This window comes from Plectropomus leopardus, chromosome 20 (genome assembly GCF_026936395.1).
Source record: "Plectropomus leopardus strain MGB_pleo_1.0 chromosome 20, ASM2693639v1, whole genome shotgun sequence".
Lineage (NCBI taxonomy): Eukaryota > Metazoa > Chordata > Actinopteri > Perciformes > Serranidae > Plectropomus > Plectropomus leopardus.
Genome location: NC_142195.1, coordinates 12,871,529 through 12,887,247, shown reverse-complemented (window position 1 = coordinate 12,887,247; position 15,719 = coordinate 12,871,529). Strand labels below are relative to the sequence as shown.

General features: G+C 39.4%; 1 protein-coding gene across 1 annotated transcript in view; it reads right to left on the bottom strand.

Moving 5' to 3' along the window:
• The window catches only part of astn2 (astrotactin 2), a 360,618-nt gene that overhangs the window by 75,232 nt on the left and 269,667 nt on the right, over positions 1–15,719 (bottom strand). The window contains exons 14-16 of the mRNA XM_042509044.2: positions 3,865–3,989; positions 1,371–1,475; positions 880–1,059 (exon numbers count right to left, since the gene is read on the bottom strand). Of these exons, the coding sequence (XP_042364978.1) occupies positions 880–1,059; positions 1,371–1,475; positions 3,865–3,989 (410 nt within the window). The remainder of the gene's footprint in view (positions 1–879; positions 1,060–1,370; positions 1,476–3,864; positions 3,990–15,719) is intronic.

Below are 15,719 nucleotides of genomic sequence, written 5' to 3'. Positions count from 1 at the left end.
GGAGCTAATTTTAAGGACTTTATCTACAGTTGGGTAGTTGGATCTACAACAAGGTATATATATATTTTTTAAGTGAATCATATGTTTTGTGCATGAAATCTTAATATATTAAGTTAACCAGTGGCTAAATGTACTGAATACAGTACAACAAAGTCTTATTCCCCTGTGGCACAAAAGACATTTGTTATGTACTCTTTTAAGGCAGTGTGGGTGCACAATCCTGGTCCTCCTTGACCTAGAATCTGTTTCTCTTTTTCTCTACAAGGTGAGTGAGTATTTAATAGTTTATTTTTAAAACGAAGTGCCAATCAACTACACGGAATGACGAGACTGAAAATCAGCACTTTTTTGGATCATGAATAAACAGGATTTAAAAAACACCATTTAAATGGAACAGTGCTGCAAGACGCTTTTGGGACGCTGTTAAGTCACACTTATGTTTAATTCAATTCATGCAGCTTATGCTGCCTTTTAACCAGGAGGCGAATTAAGGCAGGATGAAGTCTTTAAACATAACCCAGTTTAACTTCTAGTCAGACAAAGTATAACCCCCTTCCTGTTAAAGTACAGTAAATCTTGCTCCACTGTTTACTGTGTGCTTGTATTCAGCTGCGTGCTTTGATTTGGAACAGGTTATGTTGCCCTACTTACATTTGATTGTAGTCCTCTCACTCCCGACATTACCTTTTACCCTGTGGAAACGTGGTCCACTCACTTCTATACATTAGAATTTAAATTATATAAACACATAAATAAATAAACACATAAACAGATAAATCTCTCTGCCCCTTTAAAATCACTATTAAATGTGAGGATGGCCTCTCCATTTATCCCTTTAGAATTCAGCCTTTTTTCATTCCTGTCTATCATCACGCTCACCTTTCTGGTACTGTAGCCAGAGCTGCTGCTGGGCCTTCTTGCTAGGGAAGTAGATGCTGCAGCTGAGCTCGGAGCCGTACAGGGCCTCAGACACGTAGTGACTGCCATATTGTTGGAGAAAAGCCAGCAGCTCCTCACGTGTGCTCTCCGCTGACAGTGTCTTCAACACCTTAGAAAAGCCTATTACATGAGAAAGTAGATGGAAGAATCGTGATTTTGTATCCAGAAGGGTGGTTTGGATATTAACTTCAGGCATATGGTGGAAATGTGTTGTTATAAATGTGCAATTAATGTCAAAATCAAGGTCTATGAAGCAAAGGCAGATACACAAATAGTAAGATAGATAGACAAGCAATATGCAGAATATAAATCAAGCTGTATAGGCTGGTAGAAAACAGTAAAAGCAACATAACAATCCCCTTGTGCATTGATTGGCGTTATCCATTTGGTACCTTGTGATGTTAAGAAATCCAGATTATTAAGAACCTGACCTGTAGATAAGGTGATCGAGCTGAGTTTGACTTTGTAAAGATTGCTGCGCACTCTCCACTGTTGAACCATAGGATAACCCACTGCCTCACTAAATTGGGCATCCCCTGAAAAAGACAGAAAAAACAGGAGCAAGGAGACAAATTAAGACAGAAGATCGAAGAGCAACAAGAAATACGACAATTTAAAACAAATGACAAAACCTCAGATTCATAAATGACTAAATAAATAAAATCCATCATTTCATTTGAACCGTTTATTGCAGATCTATTGTTATCCATTATTGCTTTAACATCATTTATTATCACAGCCCATATCCCAGCTGCTCCCAGATCAATGGCAGATATATAGTGCAACTTGAACTCCAATTGGATTGCTGACATTAGAAGTGGGAGCAATCTCGCCTTTCTCTGCAATTCAATTACCAAACTTTCACACCGGTTTAGAACTAAAGCCACAAAAGTGAAGAGCGGGGGCGGGGGTGTGTGTGTGTGTGTGGGGGGGATAAACTGCTTATGGGAACCTTGATCCTGTGCCTCTGGAAAACGTTTTACACCTGAGACATTCATGCACAGTGAAAAAAAGGGGCAATTTGGTTTCTGTGTGTGTGTGCGCGTGTGTGTGTGTCCAATTCTGGTGAAAGCAGAAGCCAAGTAAAAATCTCTGGGGTCAATGTGGATCAAATGCCAATTTAGCTAATGGAGGGATTAGGGAGCAGAGGTGGAGGTGCAGGTTTCAAGCCAAATGTCTAAGTGACTCTGTTCCCTCACAAGATGGCGTGGAACAGTCAAGGAAAGGATAAAAGGATGAAACGAGAAGTTAAGTGTTAGAGTTTACAAGGTCCATCACTTGTGTATGGGTAGGCACATGCATAATACTTTGTTGTTACGAAAGCATTTTAGATGAGATTTGGGGTATAACGGCACAATGACAAGCAAGGACCAGCTCATATCTTTTTAAATGGTCTTGCGTGGCGTCGGCCATGCCAGAGGCATCATGTTTTTAGGAACTCTGTTCATCCAATTCTCGTGAGCAAGATCACCTCGGGCAAATTTCTTCAAATATGGCAAAAACATTCACTTGTACTTAAGTGAAAGTTGAAGAACTGATTAGTTTGGGATGCTCAAAGGTAACTGTGACCTTGCGTCTGTCTCATTCTCATGAATGCAATATCTTAAGAACGCCTTGAGAATATTTCTTCAAATTTGGCACAAATGCCCACTTGGACTCAAGAATGAACTGATTAGATTTGAGTGGACAAAGGTCTAACTCACTGTGACCTCTTGTCCGTCTCATTCCTGTGAACATGATATTTCATTATATATCATTTCAACGCCTTAAAGGACTTTTGTCAAATTTGGACAAACATCCACATGGGATCAACAAAGAACTAATTAGTTTTGAGTGAACTAAGGTCAAGGTCACTGTGACCTTGTATTTGTCTCATTCTTATGAATACAATAAGTCAAGAATGCCTTGAGGGAATTTCATCAAATTTGGCACAAATGTCCTCTTGAGCTCAAGGATGAACAGATTAGATTTTGATAGTAAAAGGTCACTGTGACCTTGTATCTGTCTCATTTTCATGAGCGTGATATAAGAACACCCTAAGGGGATTTCATTAAATTTGGCACCAATGTCCACTTGGACCCAAGGATGAACTGATTAGATTTGGGTGGAAAAAGGTTAAGCTCACTGTGACCTTGAGTCCATCTCATTTCTGTGAACATGATATATAAAGAACCCCTTATATATCTTCAAATTTAGCACAAACATCCATCTGGAGTCAAGAATGAACTATTAGAATTTGGTGTTCAAAGGTCACTGGGACAACTATTAGGATAAAATGATTAAGTGATTACATATTTATATCCAAAAGGTCAGCTTTACTGTAATTTTCTTCAGAAACAGTGTTCTGACCATTATTCAATGCCATATCACAGGAACAGAAAAGACAATTGGTCAGATGCTCAACTGGTAACAATAATCTTGGGTGCGCACCTTGAAACTGTGCTTATTGTATTGATCTTCTGTACTGCTCTGTTGAAGAGTAAGTAAGGGTGTAAAGCATTCACATTTTAGAATTTGTAGCTTCTTCGCAGCAATGTTTGAAGCATTTTCTACTGCCATGAGTCCATATGACAGACATAGATATACACTGTCAATGTCACATAAATGCAACCGCAGGGGGGTATTTCTAGTTCTATATAAAGCATCTCACTTCTCTCAAGCCTGAACAAATGTTAAAATGTCTCATGACCCAGAAATCACTGAGGTTTTATAAGTGCGTGGTTTGTTTAATATGCTCCTATTTTCTCTTCTTTAGAGAGTCACATTGGCTGCAGTCAGTTCTAAATTATTCATGCCAGTGACCATGCATTGATCATAGAGAGATAGTAAAGCTCCCACCTAAAAATGCGATGAATTGAATCAATTTGTTCATTACTCTCTATCTCTGTCTTGAGAGCCCATATCCCAAAATTTACACACCCTTACCTGTGAGGAGCTGCAGATTGGGCAGAGGCTCGGACAACACCCCTCGACACTGCTCCTCAACTGGTAAGGGGATGACCATGAGACCATCGGCCAGCTGCGGAAAGTCCTTGATGAAGTTGTTGTCCCTGAGAGAGAGAGAGAGAGAGACGACAATCATTAATTCGATATGATACAATTTTACAAATAGGCCTGCTGATAATTTCTTTGAGGAATACTTCACCCACAAATTACCATTTGTATCAGTTTGTCATACCTGTTTCCTTATACTTTGTTTTTCGTGCATGCCTCCACGGAAAACAGTGAACATGTTGACTTAATGAGTGATTAGGGACCACTTTTAACAACAGCAAATAATACCAAAACATCTGTTAACAAACTCTCACACAACTTATGCAATATCATCCAAGTCTCATTTATCTAGTCTCGAGCTCAGTATGTCCCAAACACATGCATTTTCACTAAAACCTTACTCTTTCAAACTGAACTGAAAGTGAAACATATCTGTCCTCTCTATACTTTTTTTTTTCAAAATTGCATGTTTGAAAAGTACTGACCATACAATTGAATAAATGAGGCTTTGATTATACTGCACGAGAAGTTTAAGCATTGCTGCTTTTGAATTTGGTCCCCAGTCAATCAACAAATCAATATGTTGGCCATTTTCTGTAGAAGACATGCAAGCAAAGCAAAGATAAAACACAGTTTTCTTCATGAATCCAAGGTAACACGGCACAACTAATTGATATACAAAAGATTATTTTATGGGTGAAGTCTTCCTTTAAATGGGTATGTAATTTTTCAAAAATAATGGTCTTTTTTTTTTTTTTTTTAAAGATCATCACATGACGCATACTGTACGGGCTATTAATGACAAATTTATTGCAGATTTGTTATGGGCATCTTCTTATTTCTGTTCAGCCTTATTATAACTTTCAGGGTGTGGATGAGATTACTTGTGTTGCTGCTGTGTGACACTTTATTTCTCCTTTCTGCCATTCTCTCACATTTGATCCAGCAGTGTACAACTGCCAGGTTCAGATGTCACATAGGTCTCCACAGTCATGTGACACAGGCCAGCTAAATATGTAAGGGCTGTTTTGGCACAAACATCGTACATAAGTGCTGAAAAGTTTGGAGGTGATGCGGCAAACCATGCTTTTTTTTTTATTTACAGAACTTAATTATCAATATATATTTATAATTAAAAGAACATCTTGTGAGTATCAAGGTATTGATCACTACTTTCTTTCAAGGTTGTGTTTAACAGTCAGAGGGGCAGCTACAAAGTCTGAACTCCATGAAAACAACTCAACAACAATAAATATCAACAATCCCGACATGTTCCAGTGCCCCGTCCTCCTGTTGGCCTCCTGAATCATTCAGAGACAGGGATTTAGAGATTTCACTGTTTTTCTGTCTTGCAAGTTTCCTCTATGGTAATGTTTTATTTGCTGATATTTCTCCTCTGCTTCGCTGAGGTTAGAACGAAGGGTCCAGCCTCATTTGTTGCTCATTATTATTGAGCAAATCAAACAGATCAAGGTGTGGATGCCGTTTGTTGTCGTCATGGTAATTCGTTCCATCCACAAGCGACAGAATTAAAGGCTTCCTCGCTGGCTGTGTGAACATCAATAACATGGGTACAAAGCCAAAACACGTGAGTATGTGTGTGCATGATGCTTGGCGGCCAAATAAAGAAAACAGTTGTGTCCCCCAGTTTGAGGGCAGAACAGAGAGCTGCAGGCAAAGATAAGACAGACCCCCTGGAATCTCTCTCTTTCTCTCTGCTGGAGATGATAAGTACAAGGAAGAATAGTAATGTGAAAGGGAGTGTGAGGGAAGAGTAGAAGACCTACACACACTGTCTATAGTGAGAAGTAACAAAAAACACACATAAATGCACACGGAGCTGATCTTGTATGCCCTAAACATGTTTTCCAGCCTTTTTTTCACTTTTCCATCTATTTGCAGCCACTACGCTACATCACATTGGACAAATCACCTGCAAAATAAATAGCAGTAGTTCTACAAGTAGCGAGATAGTGTATGTTCCGCTCCAGTTTTGTTCAGTAGATGGACCGTTCTGGTTGAACCAAGGCAGTTGCAGTTCATTTCCTGTCAAAAAGATGAGTTGTCTTGCCGCATTCTAAGAGCATTGGCAAGCAGCGGCAGCCTATTTCCCATAATCCACTTTTATGGGACCAAGTCTCAGAGCGCAGACCTTGTGCCATGGAGACTCTTCTTGATATCAATTTTTCATCCTGTTTTTTCTCTTTCTTTCGCTCCCTTTTGCTTCCTCTAACCACAAAGCCTGTTAGACGCAATCACAGCCTTAGTGTTACAACGCAGGGGTGGAAGGATTGACTCAAGGGCAGAGAATGAGAGGAGAGAGGGAGAGAAGAGGTGCTGTAAAAAGATTACCGTGGCTTATGCTCACAGAAAACATATTGATTGCTAAATTAAATCAGCCAGCTTCACGCTAAGGCTCAGAGAACCTTTGGAGGCGGGTGGACCAAGATGATATGTAGCTTTATGGATTTTCAAGCCCAGATGTGGACTGTCCTTGACACCGTGCGAGGAGTTCTTTTTCTTCGCACCACTTTGCTCACAACGCCTATTTCACATTCTGGGATTGAAAGACTTGCAGTGTATAGAGGGCGATATGTCTCTGGTTCACTGCAGAGTTGCTCGAAAACAAAGCAGAAAACTGACTTTATGGAGTATTTGAGAGTGTAAAGACTAGCGCATAAAATCGTTATATGTCCTTAACCTTCTCCTCCTTCATGTTCTTCTACACTTGAAAGAAAAACCTTGAGAGCAAGTGTAAACTGCGGTGTCATCTGTCCATTTTTACAGAGGTTAAGTGGTAAGACAGCAAATTCAGCAGAGTCAAAGAGTGAATCCTGAAGATTTCTGTGTACATGCTTTCAGTGAGACCACTTCCTTGGACTGAGTTTGTGTGTATTTATTGCTATGTGGCAGTAAAGGAGCTTGAACCATCTATTCTGACGACAGCTCATTAGAAGAGGAGACATTTATCTGCTATCACTGCGACCCAAACATGCCAGTGGGTTTAACAAGAGGAGCTAGTTGCTTGTCTTTCAAGAAAGACCATCTCAGTCTCACACAAATGGTAACAACATGGTGTAGCTGTTAGCTGGCCATGGTTAAATTATATTCACCTTAGAAGGACAATTTGACAGTTGTTTTAAAGACAACATCAACTTCGGCTTAACAAGCGTAAATTTAATCCTTTGAAACCTGAGCAAATTGGTTTGATTCTTTAAAATCGTGACATGAAAGAAAGAAAGAAAGAAAGAAAGAAAGAAAGGTAAAAGCAAACAAGACAAGACAATGCCTCCAAAAAATAATTTAAAATATGAAATAGATAAATGAATAAATAAATAAAAAACTGTAACATAATTTAAAAATTATTAATATAAAATATAGTTTTCAGGACAATTTTACAATTTTCCCCTTTAGAACAAAACAAGACAAGACAAAACTGTGGTGATTCTGATTTGGTTTTGGTTTTCTTGTACTTTTTTGTGTGTTTCTCCCCCCCTCCCCTTTCAGTTTCCTTTTTTCCCCTGCAGGCTTGTGTGTGGCAGGGGGTGTGGCTGGTTCTGCTGCAGCTGCTGATGAGGCACACCTGATTCCACTTCTTCTCATAAACCTGACAATAAAAGCCCGGTCTGCACTCCACGACTCTGCCAGATAATTCTGTCTCGCTCGGTAGTGTCTTAACAATGTTTTCTAGTGCTTTCTGCATTCTAGTTCTTAGTGTTTTTTGCTGCCTTTTTGCATTTCTTACTTACTCGTGTTTTTTTTTGTCTCCTGTGTACAGGTCATCCAGTGGACCCTGTGCTCAGCCTGCTCCCTGTCTACACTGCCTGCTCTTTTGTTCTTTTTTATTAAACACTTTTTGATCTACAACCACTGCCGTTTCTCTGATTTGGAGTCCAGTTTAAGAAATTTAAGAAATTAACACAAAACAAAACAAACAACAACAAAAAAAACACCCAAAAACTCAAACCCATTTGCTCAGGTTTTAAAGGATTAAACAGCCTTTGTGTCTAAATGCAGCACAAGAAAAGTGATACTAAACAAAGGTTCAAAAGGTTAAAGAGCAGAAAATTTGGCAAAAGAAGTGCACATGCTCTCATTATTGAGGGGGGCATGTGTCCCCCTGTTAGCCCCCACCCTCCCTTACCCTGACATGCTAATATTTGGGCTGTGTAAACTAGTAACTAATAGCATTCAATGCCAAATGCAGCATAAGCAAACCATTTGATAACAAACTGTCAAGTGCTAATTTAAGACTTTTCTTGGCCACTAAACTGAATGTTCAGACTTACAATTTATATAAAAAATAGTATTTTATAGACACATTGTAAGATGTTTTCACAGGAGCCATTTTGACTTGTCATAGCAAAGGACAGGTGTTATTAGTGTCATAACACAGTAATACAGTGACCCAGCATATACAAGTGCCCTACAACTGGCCACTGACTTAAATTTAATGCATAATATCATTTAGTATTATTGATTAGACCTGGACTTTTCTTAATGTGACATGTAAATATTTCTGCCATGACTGCCCCTATTGTTGTTTAATGTACCTACAACATATAATGGCTGACAGGTATATAGCATATGCTTGTACATGTTCAAGAACATTTCAGTTTCTGCTTCCATAATTTGTCTGATTTGACTTCTCCAATTCCATTAAACTTGGCTTTTTGGGATCTGTTCTGGCTCTCGCGTGCAGCTCAGGCCAGAGCTGCTGTTCGTTACTGTTACTAATGAGGACTAACAGGTGGCTGAAATTCATCAACAGGAATTTATCTTTACCCAGGACTACATTTGCCAAATTTAAGATATTTTAAAAAATGAAAAATAGAATTTTTCCCCAGCATGGCTTCCGTCATTTTCAGGTAGTTCTTAACATCCTGATGTATGATCTATACGATATGTTTGATTTTAAGTTATTTTATGCCATGAAAAAAAGGGGTGTGACATTATGATTGACAGTTGTGTGTGCCAATTTGTGTGCTTATGATCAATAGTGCTGCTTGCAAATGGCTCGAACATGTGTATGGGCGGTAACTTCAACTCATCAAATACCCATATTTGGTCAGTGGCCCTCAGGGTCAAATACCAACACATCAAGGCACCCTTTGAGGGCAATATGAAATGCACTTGGTGATGGCACTTTTTTGACACTGTAAGCAACTGCCATAGTATAAAGAGCACGAAAACCTGCATCGGCCAAGTAGGATTAGAGGTGGTTGGTCAAAGAAATGCTGAACTTTCACTCAGGAGACCGCTGTTTGTTATTTATTTTAAAAACAGTAGTGTGCTAGTATGTGTAGCTTACTACACTAGTGATGTACTGTATATCACATGAGGTATGGCATGTGATGCCAAACCATGATGTTTTTTTCTAGGCTTGGGGTTGCCTGAACCTAATGAGTTAAATCTAAAAATTAAGTTTTTCTTTACAAACAATCTTGAAAAGAGACTAAATGCAATTTATTACATTTCTTGTCAAACTGAAAGCTTATTTTGAAAAGACACAATGCATATAATGACTGTAAACTGACACGCTGTCTCAAAGCACGCAAAACTGATGCTGGAGGTGTACCTACAGTGTCATATTTTGATGTGTCAGGCCAATAACCATGTGTCGGTATTTGATTAGTTTAAAGTGATAATAGCTTCAAAATATGACAGGGCCTGTATCCCTGAGAGTTTTGCCTTCACTTTGGTACAGTGGGAGGAAGTGAAGACGTGTTGTCCATCTTAAAGTACAGTCTACTGTCTAGACTTACAGGGACAATGCCAGCAAACTTGTGTATTTACTCATGTTTCATTCAGTACCCATGTGTACTCATTAAGGGCAGTGGACACTGGGCTCCCCCCTGGCCAAACAGCCCTCCAATCCTACTTGAGTCTACAAGTGGCAAACTTTGCATTCAAATTAGAATATCCAAAACACAAGACTTACAAATTATATCTGGTAGGATACAAATATCCAAGACCAGTTCATACATATAAATTGAATTTCCAACTCTGTTCTCTATATCTCTTCCTGTCCTCTGTATTTAGTATTTCAAATGCATCTGATTATTAATCTAAAGCTCAAGTCTCAAATATTTGTTTGAATGTGTGTTTCCCAGCCAGTTTTCAACATCAGTATTTCTCCCTAGAAAGAGTGTTTCAATTGCCGTGTTTGTTCAGTCTAGTCCTCAGCGGTAACCCTTTCTCATTCTCTCTCAGCATCCTTCCATCTCTTATTCACTCTCCCAACTACACCTGCTCTCTCCTTCCCAAATCACAGGCATTCTGGCGATAGGCGCAGATAGAAGCTATCTACGTACAAGTCAATTTAGGAAAATGTTTTTGTGTCTCTCTGTGTGTGTTAGTGTGTATTTGTCTATCTAAGCTTATAATAGGCACGAGGGCTATCTACAAGTCACCTAATTTCCCATCTCTGTGTTTGTGTGTGAGAACATGTGCTCACGCATAGGTTTGAGTGAGTATATTTATCTGAGTTTGTGACTGTGTAACTGGTATTGAGTGGTACTTATCTAAACATTGTCTGAGGTAAATGGCTCTTGTGCCGTTTCATCCATGTAGGAATCTCATCCTCACACTGCAGCACTGATCGGACACATTAAACCACAGTCACTACATTCAGCCGACATCTCAGTTCATTATCTTCAACCTCAAGACTCATCTCGGCAACAATGTGGGCCGCTGGTGCTTTTCAATAGTCTTCTATTGGAGAATCAAACCACCACTGAGCTCCTTCGTTTTTTCTGTGTCACATTTTCCTTTGTGTCGTTGAGAGATTGTGATTCATCTACCGAATAGGAGACTACCAGGAACCAAAATTACCAGCAATGAGCATGTGAGCTTTTGGCTAAGCACCCTGGAAAGCTGAAACCTTAGCAGTATAGAGACAATTTAGAGAACACATTTTATTAACTAACAGAGAGTCAATATTGGCCCACTCTGCAGGTTTAAAAAGGTACACTCTGCCTTTCAGAAATCCGATTTCATAACAATTGTGGGAAAGCCAACCCATCAGTTCAGAGAATGAATTATATGTGCATCTATACTTTCCAGAGATGACTGTACCTCCTGGCTCCCAACACCTCTCCAAACAATGAGGGAACCTAAGTGCCTCAGCAAACTGTAAGCCGTGCAGGATGCTTTTTTCCACTCATTTGGAAGCCGCCTTTGTGGACTGATGCAAGCACTAACAAAGACTCCCTAATTCCCAGAGGAAACAAGTATTGAATATACATACAAATCCTTGGTGCCAAGCTTACAAAGGCTATATTCTGATTATCAGAGTCGCTGTTCTGGCTCAGCTGTTAATTGAGCGCGTGCAACCTTCATAGGGTCAAAGCTGAACAAGGAAGTTCTTCAAAAAGTAAAAGACAGTTGTAGAAAACAGTTTAAATGATAATTTCAATGTTCTTGTTCATCTTCATTTTCAAATTAACAATTTACAGTAAATAAATGCATTGTGTTGAATTTGGGTGCTGCTAAGCTGTGTTGCAATAAATCCCCATAAAACCATAACTCACAAATTAACACTCTAAGACCGCCTTGCAAATGTGTGAAAATAGGACGAAAAAGAAATTTGCATTTTGAGCCAAAAGTTCACAGAACCATGAATTATGTAATGGCACACAACTCACACGCTTGAGTTGAAGCTAGGCAACTTCTCTAGTATTCCAAAAGTATATACTTATTCCTGAAATTCAGTTATAGCTTTTGGTTTTGGTGTTGTATCCCAAGATTTTCAGTGGGCTCCTCTGGTCAACCCTAAATTTCTGGGGGCACCACTGCTTCTATTAGGAGCAAATTTTGCAAGTCTCAACAGAGACTCAAGTCTTTGCATTCAAGTCCCAATTGAAGTCCCAAGCCAAGACTGACAAGTCCCAAGTCATGTCTGAATACTTAAACTTTGAGTATCAAGTACTAAACAAGTCATAATGTGCTCTTCGCAAAATGTGATGCCATCTAACAGTTAGCATATGGTAAATTATAATACATTTACAAAAAATAAAATGAAAAAAATAAACATAAATATGTGCTGAAACACAAACCAGTACCACACCAGGATGAATTGTGTGTGTTGAGTTCCTATCCTATTGTATTGTTCTCATCTCATACATGAAAAATGTCTAGTACTTTCACTTACCAAAGTGACTTGGGAGGGGAAGTCATGAGTCATTGTTGTTTAATTCAAAGTCAAGTTAAAATTCTTTAAATTTGTGACTAGTGTCCATGTGACTTGAGTCTATATATCATATATATAGTTGCCTCAGCTGAGGGCCAATTGCAGGCCAATAAAGCACTTCTTCGACTTCTTCAAAATATATTTCCCCATCCGCATTTTAATATCAGTCTATTACTCTTTAATAGTCACACTCCGTTTACGCAGTCCTGTCAAATGATCTAGCACTGAACTGTATCCTGCCACACTTTAATGACCACTTACATAATAACACTGGTAGTGCAGAAGTTATGACACTGTGACTGTGTGTGAAATCAAAGATTCTGCACTTGCTGTAATGATAAATAAATAACTAACTGAATGGTAGGAAGAGGAAAAGAAAAAAACTTCCTTCACCACTAGAGGCTGCTCTTTCTCTGTGCCAAAGAAACAGCTAATGGCATCAGGATCAGTCCAGGAACATCAGTGTTTCTGTGTGTTATATATAAATATATGTATATATATGTGTGTGTGTGTGTGTGTGTGTGTGTCAACTGCAAGAAATATTAGCTATTGGTTGTGCCTGCATGTGTGACAGAGATGCACCATAGGAGGGGTCAGAGTGGGTGCAGAGCTGGAGTTCAGAGGTGAGCTGGAGGCAGAACAGAGAGTTTCCAGAATGTGTCAGATAGTGATTTGTAGTTGTGACTGAGGTGGAAAGATTACTCCTCCACTGGAATACCAGAGGGGATAAGAGTCCAACCTGTGAAGAGGTTTAAGAGTCAGGACAGGGCAGAGCAATGGAAGTTTACCACAGAGAAGGGAGGGACAGTGAGGCAGAGGCTGAGCCTGAGACTGTAGGTTTGAATCATGATCTGGAGACATGGGGGTGCTGTGCCCTTGGTAGCCTTGTGGGCTAACAACAGCGTTTTGAACTGTAGTGGAGCATCCACTGGGTGACAGTACAGTGCAGACAGGAGGGGGGTTGTGTTGGAGAATTTATGGAGGCTGAAGGCAAGCAGGGCTGCAGCATTCTGGGTAAGCTGAAAGGGTGTTAGAGCGGATGCACAAAGACCAAGAGGGAGGAAGAAATGCCTTTGCTTGAAATATAGAGGAAGATCACGCCATTCTGGATTGACAAATGAAACATTTTTCTGGGCGATGCTGGTCTTTCATGTTCGAAAACTTTTTATCAGAGCAGTCTGCCCTCGACCAGATCTTGTTTCTTACGTGACTTGAAGTAGAAGAAAACAACTGAGCAAAAAAAGTGCGAAACTGCAAAATGATGCTGGCAAAAGCTGCTGGAGGATTTGCCAACACATTGAAAATAAAATGAAATATTATACGAAAAGCCCTCTACAATGCAAGATATCCTGCTACATCTACCACGTTGTTAAAAAAAATTGCTGTTCAACCAAAGGTTTGATAGGTTTTAAAGTACACCATGGCGTAGCTGCAAGTGGATAATACCAGTAATGCTCATGTGGTGTGCATTCATCAGTGGTCTCCTCCCAATCTTGTCACATACACAAGAGAGCCAGAGAAGAACCAACAGAAAATGTGACATCCAGCATGACACAGCGTGTTTGTAATTTCTATGGCTGCCATGCTGTTTGGATTCATCCCTAAATGGGATAATTACCCAGCATTTGAAAGAGAAGCGTGCAACAAAAGGCAGCACAGACAAAAGAAAAAGGGCCTTGTTCAAAACAGTTGTCTCCACCAGAAAATATACACAATATGCAAAAATGTCCAAGGCACGTTCAAACTGAAAACAGAGCCTAGACTGCTCACTTGAGTCTGAATCCAAAGTTATTGTTATTCACAATTATGCAAAGGCCAGCTGGCTGAATGGAATACGCAGGCTGCGTAGTAATGTCATATATCTCAAAATGTCTTTGGAATTTGCCAAAAGTTTATAGTCAGCTGCTACGGTACACCTTAAGTGACTCAATTATTTAAAGGATCAATTGACCTAAAAACAAACCACCTCCAGTAGTACATAACCATGCAGCTAGTTTGTACTTTATTAGTCCAAGATTAATGACATAAGTCCCTGTCTTTTCAGAAACAATATCCTTATTCATTTATTCATTAGCCGTAACTGCAGATCCTGTCAAGGAACCACACCAAGTTCTAATCAAGGACCCTCTTGCTGTGAGGTAACAGTGCTAACCACTACGCCATCATGCCACCCCAATTTTCTTATTATTCTAGCTAATCCTCAAAACCTTTTCTGGATCACTTCTGGTTAAACAAAACAAAAAAGTAGTCCCTGAGTCCCTTGGGAGTCATTTTGCTGAATTGATCATTTAAAGCTAAACTTTACCCCCAAATGTCCATTTGTATATCAATTTATTACCCTGTGTAAATTTGTGAGCAAAACTTAGCTTTTCTCGTATAATTCCATGGTGAACGAAGAATCCAAAAATGGGGACAATTCTTTCTGAACTAAAGTAATAGGGATTTGCGTTTAACAGAAAAAACTATTTCAAAACAACCTTTTACAAGCTCTCACACAACTCGTGCAGTATAATTCAAATCTAATGTATCTATTCGTATGATCGCAGCCCTTTCTGACAGGGAACTGAATGGGAAGAGAAACCTAGGCTTTCTTCAAAGCCAGACTTGGGACACGGGAGCTACTGTTTCTACCAATTCCTCAATCAGTTAGTTTGTGTAAAACGTTGGTGCTCTAAAGGGTTAGTTTGGATTCACCAAAGTCTCACAATTAAACTAGCCGATCAAGGCAGCAGTAGACAATCAGTGGGGCAAAATTACTGTTTTTGTTAATAGAGCCTCGCATTTTGGAGAGTATAGATAACGTTTCATTTTCCGTTCAGTTAGCTCTTTGAAAGGCTACTTGGGAAGTATTGAACATATGACTGGATAATGATACTTGTATTCTACTGCACAATGTGTTAAGAGATTGTAAACTGATGTTTTGATGTAGTTCATTGTAAAACACGGTCGCATCTCCAATTCATCAAGAGTTTCTCTGTTTTTGGATTCTTTGTTCACCGCAGAGGCATGCAAGAAAACATTTTCATCACGAATGCGATGTAACACTGGGGTGAATCATTAAAAAACAAATGGTCATTCAGGGGGAGAAGAAGTAGCCTACTTTAATGATAGAAGGAAGAGGGGAAAAATTCAAATGTATGACATTCACATTTATTATTTTCTAAATGTATCTGAATTAAACACCACATCATATAATCTCTGAATTAAACATTTGATGTGTCATATCACATTATGAATCAATCCAACTGGCTCCCTTCCTGTCGTTTCCCACCATTACTTTTAAAATGTTGCCACACTTGCCCTTGAGAACTTGCCCACCAATTTGTTAGACTGCAAAATCAAAGATTAATGAGAGCTGGGCTGTGTAGCCAATCCAGTTGCATGTAATATGCTTAATAGCTGTAATATCTGTTATTTGAATAAACGCTTGGCGCGAGTGGGGGCCGGTTGGATGAGTCATAACAAAGATAAAGCACCCGGTGTCACCCAAGGCACAGGCCCCAGATGAAGAATTAAAGAGTTATTAAAGGACAGCATCCGAAAACAGGCTAATTCGTAGTGTAATAAAACAATCAGAGATGTTTACCTTGAGAGT